The sequence below is a fragment of the Cordyceps militaris genome, assembly GCF_000225605.1.
Source record: "Cordyceps militaris CM01 unplaced genomic scaffold CCM_S00007, whole genome shotgun sequence".
Classification (NCBI taxonomy): domain Eukaryota; kingdom Fungi; phylum Ascomycota; class Sordariomycetes; order Hypocreales; family Cordycipitaceae; genus Cordyceps; species Cordyceps militaris.
In genome coordinates, this window is record NW_006271975.1 from 1,868,177 (window position 1) to 1,878,924 (window position 10,748).

The following is a 10,748-nucleotide window of genomic DNA, read 5'->3' on the forward strand; positions in this document are numbered from 1 at the left end:
GACAAGGGGAAGCTCCGGCCGTTCCGAGAACACCGGCCAGCTGATCCATGCGACACCAGTACGGAGTACAATCCTAGGGAAAAGGAGAAGAAAATACACAACAAAGTTATGAGACATCTGCAAGAATCGCTACTACAAGGATTAGCTTGAACATGTCTCCCGGCCTCCCCGCGCAGTCTTTACATCGGCTTCAAAGTCGTTGTGCAACGTGCAGAACCATGCTTGCACAGATTTCTGGGCCGCGTACGACGAAAACAGGAGCCTGGCGTTGTCAACCCGAGATGGCTGCCCTGTTCGGTCATGTGCCCTGGCTATCACGATGGGAGTGCCGTACTTCCAGCTGACCCCAAGGTTGTGCACCCGCACCAGGTGGAGAGCTCCGGATCTCCGGCCGACCGCCCGAGGCTTTCGTGAGACGACGGCGGGATGAGACAGACTATTCCACCTCAGTATCCGGAATAATCTTCCGAAAAGAGTGACCCGACAGTTGGGGGTTTTGACAAGCTCCACGTTATTCATTGTTGCATGGCCAAGGTAATGGAGAGTAGCCTGCCCGCGTGAGGCATCACAACCGGTCTCATTTTGAATGTTTACTATTTACTTAATGCGGGAATGACCTGTGGGTGTGGGCTGCGTGGCTGAGAGCCTATGGCGCACCCACTACTGTCCAGCCTCTACTTTTGTACCTTGGTCGATTTTACGTAAGAATGGCCTAGAAATGCGAAACCTACGCGGGCCTAATAAGTGTCGGTACGAGACACGCCGCATCTTCTCTCACCTTGTGGTCCAGACTGCTTGCTAGAGCTGAGCTGGACGACGGGCATGGCTGGCATCTCGAGCATCACGAGGATCATCGTAGCCGACTCAGCTACCAGGGTTTTTGGTTCCCGTATAAAGCCTGCTTTAGCTGCGGTGAGCCGCTACAGTGTCTTGGCAGAACATATGAGAAATAAATAAACATGACGCAGTGCAGGTGGCCAGGCGGCTGATGTGCGCTTCCCGGTATTTCTAGTTCTGAAGGTATGAGTTTAAACTTTTACAGGACAGAAGTTTATATCCAGACTACGCATACAGAAACAATAAAATCGGGTGTTTTGTTTCAGCAGATACGACGACTACACGGTTGCTACTAGTTACACCACGCCAGGTTCATGGATGACGTGGAACATGTCCTTGCTCTGGGAGGTGCTACAAGTGCCCGACAGTGCCCGACAGCTATCCCTTGGAAGATATTACCAATCTAATGGAATAGGAAGGTTCGGCCAGCCTTACAAGCGCGTTCTGCCGGAGTGGCACAAGGTTCAGCCAGCGTTACAAGCGCGTCTAGCCCCCCCACGTGCGCCGCGTAGTTTCGTGTGCACGCCAAAGTAACATGTTCGGATGTTCTGAAAGGGGCATGATGATTCATTGACAGATTTTCAACAATGTTTTCCAGCGTGGCCACTCCCAACACGAACACGCTAACGCCGACTACAAAATGCACAAGACCGCAAGAGGCCCTCCTGTGAAACCTCTCTCCTAGACAAACCCAACGACAACATGGTCGCTCTCAAGACTTTCGTTTTCGGCGCGATTGCCCTGGCCGAAGTGGTTGCCGGCAAACGCCTGTTCTACAACTCAGGCGTCCTCAAGGGTTGGGACTTTGTGCGCGCCGAACACTTGGGCAACATCACCGAGGACAAGGAGTTCTCGTACAGGTCGGGCAAATCGCTCAAGGTGACGCAGAAGTACGATATCCACTTCCACAACCACTACTACACCTCGGTGGAGCGCAACGACGGTCACTCCCGCAACGACGAGCGGTACTACGGCCTCTTGTTCCGCCTCGCCGACAACTGGGAACCCGTCAACCAGTCCATGACCATTGCCTACTTCGAGTCCCACCGCGCAGGCCGCAAAAACTGCGGCCAGCACCAATTGGTCGGCAACTCCATTTGGATCAAGGACCGCACGCTGAAGGCGCGCGTCATCGGCGGCCACTTCGCAGGCAAGAATTGCAAGCTCAAGGAGACCGAGCTGCCCGACCTCGGCGAAGTCACTCCCGGCAAGTGGCACAAGCTCATCTTTCACGCCAAGTGGCGGAGCGATAACTCCGGCCAATTCAGTGCCTGGTTGGACGGCAAAAAGACGGTGGACAAGAAAAAGGTGCACACCACAGTGGCAGGTCCATGGCATTTCCAGTTTCGAGGTATGTGCCAAGGATCCCACGGGGGTTTGGGTTCTCGCTGATGTTCTTGACTAACCGAGTAACTAGTTGGTCTCTGGCCGCACTCGTGGCACGACGAGGGCCGCATGGAGGGCACGCAGACGATCCGTGAGGCTTGGTTTGACGAAATCTCCATTGGCCAGCAGTTCAAAGACGTCGATCCGGACATGTGGTAGGGAAGGGTACAAGAACGCAGATACAATGACCATAGCCAGGGCCGACAGGGTGGAGGGACGATAAGGCGGAGGGATAATAAGGCGATAGTAAAGCGGAGGGACGACAAGGCGGAGAGATAACAAGGGAGAGGAATAATAAGGCGGAGGGATGACAAGGGAGAGGGATAATAAGGCGAGGGGCGATAAGGCGGAGGTATGATAAGGCGATAATAAGGCGGAGGGACAATAAGGCGGAGGGACAACAAGGCGGAGGGACAACAAGGCGGAGGGACAACAAGGCAGAGGGATGACGGGGCGCATAGCAGGTAGCTGATGACAACAACAATCCGGAAGCCAGGTTCCCGAATCTCGTCGCAGATGACGTGCACCACACTTGTTGGCCGATAAACTAGATGGCGATGGTGCGGGCGCGGCCTCAACTAGGCGCCAAGTTGCGCTTGCGTGTGGATGAGACAGTATAATCAAAAATAAGAGAGAAGGGGAATAATGTCAAGTGCGAATTTCCAAGTAGTCCATGCCAGCACCAGCAGCAGTGGATGCCGTAGAACGTCAGGCGCGTGCTGCGCGTGCGCGGGCGGGTTACCGCTTGAAGAAGTGAAGGAACTGGTGATGCTGAGCTGGGTGCCAGGGAAGCGAGCTATCGTCTGCCATGCTGGCGCTCGTGGCGAAACCGGACGCCGAGTAGACCAGGGTCGTGTCGTGCCCGGTCTGCCCGACACGGATATCAGGGCGGAAAGACGGGCGACCTGCGGTCGGGGGGGGGGGGGGGGTCGTCATGTATGGGGGAACGGACTGGCACAACTTTGGCGGCTGCTCGCGACACGCGTCGAGTTCGACCATCTCCGGGCCGTTGCGACAAAGTTTCTGCTTGCGGAAGCGGGGAAAGATTCTCTCCTCTACCCCTCCGCGGCCGGTTGAAGCCCAACAGACCTCTCAAGCCTGTCTCCGACGCCAGAAAAACCACGCTAGAAACCCGACACCGGTGATCCAGTGCGCAAACGCGCGGCGTCGAAGACGCTCCCCGCCATGCCACCAGACGACCGCGCCGTCCGCGAGCCGCACCGCGGATAGGATGCCGAGGAGCGTCGTGAGGGCCAGCTCCTGACCTTGCCGCTGCAGAGAGACCAGGGCCGCGCCGTAGCTCATCTCGCGAATGGCCTTGAAGTACATGAGCGGCGATGGGGGGACGACTCGCCGGCGTTGTCGAGGGGGAGGCCGACGTGGCCGTACTCGCGGCGCGGCGAGAGCGCGCCCGTCAGACCGCGACCGCAGCAGGCGGCGCCCAAGACGTATGCCGGGATATGCGAGTATGACATGGCAAGGTGGAAAACTGTGCGAGGGCTTGGTTTGACCCAAGGTTGTTGGTCAACGAAGGATGGTGAACCAGTTGCTTACTCATTAAGCGCTAGCCCGCTTCGGATCGGACGGATTTCCCCCGGCCCTTTATTACGTCCATCTCTCTTGCAAATTGTAGTCAATTTTCTCTTATTTTTTCATGTATAATTATCTTTTCCTGTTGCTTTAATTTATTTATTTTCATAATTTTGAATCACCTCTCCCCTCTCCACCATCCATTTAAACGGCCAATACTTGGTGATCTGCCCCACGTTAAGAATTATACATGCGTTCATTGTTTCGTCTTTCGTCATCTCGTATACGTTCCACAGATGGTGTAGTCCTTTTCCGGCCCATTCACAGTATATGCGCACACCCATCTCTCCAAATTAACCGCGTCAAACACAAAATTATAATTGACATTATAATAGTCGTCAATGCATAAGTGTCCCGACTTGGCGGGCCACCAGCGCTGGTGACCCCCTCCACTCGCGGGCGGATCTTGAAACTCAATCTCGTGAAAAAAGTAGTCAACACGCTTATTGTCATCCGGCTTGGCGAACCACACAGTAATTGCGCCGGATGCCTCGTCGTAGCGGTAAATGTAGCGACGCGTGGCGGGGAAGCCGAAGCCCTGGTCCGTCTTGAATTCGCCGTCTTCGATGTAGAGGTATTCGAGGCTCTCGCCATCCTCGTACGGTGGGGAGATGCCCTCTTTGATTACGCATTGCACGCCTTCCTTTGTGGTGGCACGCAAGAGAAATTGCGCAGTGCCGCTGAAATGGCCGCTGGGGTGTGTGGGAAGCTTGCTCCTGAGGTCGCGCTCTAGCTTCCATGTCCCGAGAAGGCTCCGGAACACGGCGCGGGAGACAAATCGAGGCGTAGTCAGGGCGTCCTTGAGAACGACTTCTGCGTTATGCATGAGAGTTTTCGCGTTGGCATTGTCTTCACCGTCCTCATTAGCAGGGGAGTAGCGACAGGGCGCAATCATGTCTAGAGGCAGTCCGTTCGTTGTGAGATGGGGGGTGTCGACAGCCAGCGGCGGGTTGATGTCCAAGGACAAGGCCTCGGCGAATTCTTGCAGCAAGAATGGATAGTCTCCCATGTGGAATTGCGCCTGACGCGGGTCATCCCTAAGATTAAGCGTCCTTTGAATGCTTGTATCCCGGGCCAGCTTCTCTCGAAGCGTATCCGACGGCCCCTCGCTAGACCAAAGCGCAGCCAGGAATCGGGCTTGCATTTGTATGACACCCCAAAACGCCCCTCTGTAGAATCCGACAAACCCCAAGTCGGGCACGTCTGGATGATGCGTCGCATGGAAAGCGAGAGCGAGCAGCAGTGATGGGTGCACGGGAGAATACCCGAGCGTGCTCAATACATCTTTGGGCAGAAAGCTGACGCAAGGCGCTGGACTGAAACCTGTCGCAAGGACGACTGCAGCGACGTCTTCTATTGACGAGTCGGCCAGTTTGGCAGTTGACCCGGCGAGAGACTCTAGTCGGCCATTGTGCACCGTGATGAAGCCTGAGCGTTCGAAGTCGCAGTACCAATCACTACATGACACATATGGAGGTAACGAGCGATCCAAGCTGTTGGAACCTGTCTCACGGGTATCAATCATTTGTCTTGGCCCCAGAGAAACTGTGAGCCGCTCATGGACCATCTTGGCTCTCTCTTCCGGAATGTGGCCCTGTGTATCGGTGAACGGCACTGGCCTGTTATTCCTGTTCCAAGACGAAAAGTCCTGCGGCAAAAATGGCGGCGCTTTCCATTTCGGCTGCCACGATCAGCTTATGCTTATGCGCGGATGTTGAGATGGGCCGCTTACCTCGGGGGTTGTGTATAGCGGAATGACCCATGGATGGCGAGGACTGACGTGATGGATGCTGTATTTCTCGATATTGGGTATTGCGCTTTCGTCTGGTGAATTGATTTCGTTGGAGAGATGTGTCGAGATAGTCGCCGCAATCTCCACGCCCGACATCTGGCCACCGGCGACCAGTATCTTGCCGCCTTTGCCCGAGCATCCGAGAAGCGACTGCAGGTCCCGATATTGACAGCTGTGAATCACGGGTATGGTGGCATTTTCCTTTAGTGCCTTTGGGATAATGGGGTCCCCAAAGTAGCCAGACGCTACAACTAGACGATCGAAGCGAGTCGTCTGGTCGCCGTCGTCCGACCGGACTGTCACACTCCACCCCTCGTCATCCTTTTCGGTGCGCACAACCCGCGTCTTGAGTTTGAGCTGAAAATCAGGGCGCCCGGAGAGGTATTTTTCGGCGTAGCGGTGCAGATACCGGCCCAACATCCAGGCCGGCGGCAGCTGAGGGGTCTTGTCCTCCCAGGCCAGGTCGCTAAAGTGCATCGAGTGCCGGCTCTGGTTGGCCAGCATGAGCGGGTGAATCTGGCGGCCGACGTCCTCCTTGAACGTGGGCCAGAGACCGCCGACATCCTGCTGCGCGTCAAAGACGGTGACGCGAAAGTCGCCCTGGGGCGCGCTGTGCAGCAGCGTCTTGGCGACGGCGAGACCAGCCGGCCCCGCGCCTGGATATCGTCGGTAAGCGCGCTGCGAAAATGGAGTATGGTGGCGTAGACGTACCGACGATGCAAACCGACTTGGCCATGGCAGTCCAAGGGGCGTTTCTGCGCAGGCTCATGAAGCGATGTTGAGAGGAGGTTCGCAAGCGGGGTTTTCGGATGGTAGGCTGTGCGGCTTTGGCGGTCCACTGTCGTGCGAAAGCCGTTCAGACTATTCTGTGCATCATGACAAATAACACATTGTGATGACTGATGATGCTGCGCATTCGACACTTTGTTCAGTGCAGCGTTTCGTTTCTGATAATGAGAAATACTTGGGGCTGTGTTACGAGTGGTGTGGCCTCTGGCCGCCATCGAACCACTTCATTGCTACTTCGCGAAACGTAGGGGCGCAGGGCTGTTTTCTAAGATGGCTTGAGCAGTATTCATCATTTAAACATGTTGTTTCAGTCGCACTCAACCCCAGACTGACCCCTGGTCTAGGAAAATACCAATCAATAAAAGGCGTGGATACAAGGCCGAAGAGTTGGCAACTTCTGCGGGTATAACCAAAACGGGAACTCCCCGATCAGCAGCTGCTTTATCCATCATTTCATTTTATACTCTCTATAATATCCTGCCGTTCGGTCATGCGGCCTGATTGCTCTTCGGCGCAAATAGGGTAAGAAACAGGTAAGTTATCGCCAAAACTTAGTTTACACCCTGTGTGTAGTTAGATACGAAATAATACATATATAAGTAGGCTAATGTGTTCTTCGGTTACATACAGTGTAGCGGCCCTGGTGGCGGAGTGGTTAACCGTCGCAGACAGCATCTATGGATTCCATAGAGGCGGTTGGTTCGAATCCAGCCAGGGTCGCCTTTTCTTAACCCGCAGTCCACCTTGCGTCAGTAGGGGCGTGATCTCCCTCGTTGTCGATGAGCCCCGAGATCAAAGTCAAAGTTGGGGGTACACCGGGCGGTGACTTGTCATCGCCCGCTGCACCCCCGGTCGATGCAGCCCCGAGATCAGAGTTGGGGCTGCATCGACCAAATGACTGGCGACCGTCGCCAGTCGACAACTCTTTTGCTCTAAACCAAGCTAATATCGGCATTACTATTTTATTCTTAGGAGCTCCTATATAATTAATTTTTTTTTAGTAACCTACTATATATAATAATTCTATAAGTTTTAGTAATAAGTCTTGAATTTTATAATATTATTTTTCTTACTTTAAAAAATAGGCTTATAAATAGCTTTAAGTTAGTAAGCTTTTAGTTATTTTATAGGTTCTTTAGTAGACTCTATATATAGGAATTAGTATCTTCTATATTTATACTATTCTATCTAAGTTCTAAATAAAGGGGTTATTTAAGTATCTAAGTAAGAAATAAAAAATAGAGTTTATTTAGAATCGACTAAATTAACTAGTAAACTAGCCTACTAAGTTAAGAATTGCTTAAGTTATAGCCGATTTTCTATATATATATAGTAGCCTCTATGGTATAGTGGTTCTATATTAAGGAGTGCTATGTGGGTTAGTATATAGGCGCTGGTTTGAATCTAGCTGTTAAGGGCTGGGCTACGGAGCCTGCCCTAGTCCTTCTATAGTGGCCAGCGCGGCAAGAGAGAACCCTTATAGGTGCAACTAGATAACAACAAGTTAGTATTGTTGTATGTAACGGACTGGCCCTAGAGGGGCTTCGGGGGCAACCAGCCCCGCGGCTATTAGTGGCCTTACGGCGCACAACCCTCTTGCCTACTTAACCAAGGAAGGCAAAAGGATTCGTAACAACAATACTGACTTGTTGTTGTCTGGTTGCACCTATAAGGGTTCTCTCTTGCCGCGCTGGCCACTATGGAAGGCGCTGGGCTAGAGCCCAGCCCGTAACACTAGCTAGAGGTACCTTTTCCCTTCTTTGCGTTTTTTCCTTTCCCTTCTTTCCCTCCTAAAAGTTAAGTATAGTAATTAAGGCCTATAAGCGACTTATAAGGGGGGGTAAGGCTAGGGTAAGGTAAAAAGAGTAGGTAACTATAAGAGGGTATAGGGCTTACTAGGAAGTATAACTAACTACTATACTACCTAGCTATAAAGGGTATTAATATTAAATATATATAAATACTATAGTAAGGGTGTTAATATATAGTAAGAGAAATAATAAGGTTAGAAGTGTTAATTTCTATATATACTAGATATAATAATATTATTAAAAAGAGAAAAGGGTTTTCCCCTTAGCTAACTAGGTTTTTTCTACTTCTAAATTAAATTTATAGAGGTACTAGTATTGTGATCAATAGGGCATATATAGGGTAAGAGGTGAAGTTGTTATATTGTGTATCTTCTATCTGGTTGTATGGTACGGATAAGTGCTAGATATACTAGGTAACGGGAAATCGTTCTTCCGGCTTCCAGGCCGTCTGTTATTAACTAGAAAGGTAAAAAATAGCCTAATTAGTATATTTAAATTTATTTATTTATATATATATAATACTTCTTTTATTTAATATAGCTACTTTAAGGTATTCTTTCTTAGTTTAAGCTATTAACGGCTAGGCTAAGCTTACCTTAGTCTTTCTAGAGTAGCTAGTATAGAGCCTTTAACTAACTAGGTATACGAATTAGACAAAACACATATGTAGGGACCATATTGACAACAGGGCTGCTAACTAGATTTGAGATGGGACTATCCATTTCAGCCCCAGGTGGAGAGTTCGGCGCAGCACAATCGCTCCACACAACTCTTCGTAACTCTCCCCAGGACCCTGATGCCGTCCAATGCCGGTTGCTAGGCTAATCTCGGCTCAGCCTACATAGAGGGGCCCCGTACGGGGGCCCGTTACCTTGCAGAGGATCAGTTCTAGACCAAAGCCCACGTGCGCGCAGTGCTTGGCCGTTATCGAAGTTGAACTGAATGAAGAGGAGGCCAATAAATAGGAGAGGTACCCCTCTAATTTGTGGTGTGCGCAGCTGGGCATCTCGCAAGGTTGTTGTCGAATCAGACAGCAAGTGATAGACAGTACAAGCCATAACAAGGGACTGACGGCGAATTCAACAGTACAGATCGGCATAACTACAAATTAGTATCAACTGGGTAATGGTAGCGAGGTCACATTCGAGAAAGGCTCACCGTTTCGCCAACTCGCTGTGGCAAGCTGTTTCCTTTCGAAAAGCTGAATGACATCTCAAAGAGACAATTAATGGCTGTCTGCACTCCTTGACGCTGCAGCCATGCGCACTTTCTACCATGTGAGAAGTCGCAGAACAGTCCTGATTGCGGTTTGTCTCGTCATCTTTGGCGCAGCACTTTATCATGATTATGCGGCTCGACGCCCCTGGCTACATCTCCCACGGTAGGCAAAGCACCCGTACCACCACTACAAAACGGTTGTGCTGACACCTCTTTCCTCGGTTCAGCCTGCGCGGATACTACAACGGGATACAGACAATTCGTCCTCCAAAAGGAGCGATACCGGGCAAGAACGGTGCATCTACAAGCTTCCCCACGCCGCGCCGCTACGACCCGTACACTGGCCTGGAGCCCTTGCAAACATGTTTCCTCGACGCAGAGAAGACGGTGGCCGCGCCCGATATTTACGCCTATGACGGCGTGCCTGAGGACATGCCGCAGCCGGCTTTGGGATCGCGTGAGCTCCTCAAGATTCGGGACGACGTGTGCTTTGACCGGTTCGGACGCTATGGTCCCTACGGCTTGGGATATGGGAAAGACCTGGGGGGTATAGGACCCTCCAACGAGACGGAGAGCTCTTCTAGCAAACACAGACATTTTAGGGCAGAGTCAGGTCTGATTGACTACCGCCGAGTGGACTGGGACGCGGCGCAGAAACGATGCTACGACGCCAACAAGGCCCAGCCCCCGACGACGACGGCCCAGTCTCCGGCCCCGGACACGACCAGAACGGCGATTGTCATCCGCGGCTACGAGGGCTTCGCGTGGACGCCCATGGCCATTCTCAACGTGCGCGCCATGGTCACGGAGCTCTCTCTCAAAACCGGGGGCGCGTACGCGGTGCACCTGCTGATGCAGGTCAAAGACGCCGCGTTTCCGCTGTCAGCGCCGCCGCCGGCCGCGGTGCGCGCCGCGTACCTGAACGCGCACGTGCCGGCCGAGTTCCACGGCCTCGTCACTCTCTGGAGCGAGCACCAGATGCGACAGCTGTACGCGGGCGACTACTCGACCGGGTTCCGCAACCCGACGGGCCGGGACGTGCACGACGTGTACCGCAGCCCGCACCTGGCGCTGCAGTCGTTTGCCCGGGCGCACCCCGAGTACCGCCACTTCTGGAACTGGGAGCTCGACGTGCGCGTGCTGGGCAGCTACTACGAGATGCTCGCCCGCATCGGCGCGTGGGCCGACGCGCGCCCGCGCGCGCTGCTGTGGGCGCTCAGCGAGCGGTACTACGTGCCGCGCCACCACCACCGCTCGTGGGACAACTTTACGCGCGCCGTGCGCCAGCAAGAGGCCGCCCGCGACCAGCCGCCGCCGGGCCCCAT

General features: G+C 53.0%; 3 protein-coding genes across 3 annotated transcripts; 1 reads left to right on the forward strand and 2 right to left on the reverse strand.

Moving 5' to 3' along the window:
* Positions 1-1,539: 1,539 nt before the first annotated feature.
* Positions 1,540-2,382, forward strand: CCM_08819 (uncharacterized protein; the record flags this gene model as incomplete). The annotated part of the gene is made up of 2 exons (XM_006673955.1): positions 1,540-2,188; positions 2,255-2,382. 2 exons carry the CDS (start codon positions 1,540-1,542, stop codon positions 2,380-2,382), a joined length of 777 nt encoding a protein of 258 aa, XP_006674018.1.
* A 933-nt stretch (positions 2,383-3,315) lies between these two features.
* On the reverse strand, positions 3,316-3,698 carry CCM_08820 (uncharacterized protein; the record flags this gene model as incomplete). Its single annotated transcript, XM_006673956.1, has 2 exons — positions 3,316-3,540; positions 3,603-3,698. 2 exons carry the CDS (start codon positions 3,696-3,698, stop codon positions 3,316-3,318), a joined length of 321 nt encoding a protein of 106 aa, XP_006674019.1.
* A 329-nt stretch (positions 3,699-4,027) lies between these two features.
* CCM_08821 (FAD dependent oxidoreductase) lies at positions 4,028-6,374 on the reverse strand (the record flags this gene model as incomplete). Its single annotated transcript, XM_006673957.1, has 3 exons — positions 4,028-5,494; positions 5,546-6,261; positions 6,317-6,374. 3 exons carry the CDS (start codon positions 6,372-6,374, stop codon positions 4,028-4,030), a joined length of 2,241 nt encoding a protein of 746 aa, XP_006674020.1.
* Positions 6,375-10,748: the final 4,374 nt, after the last annotated feature.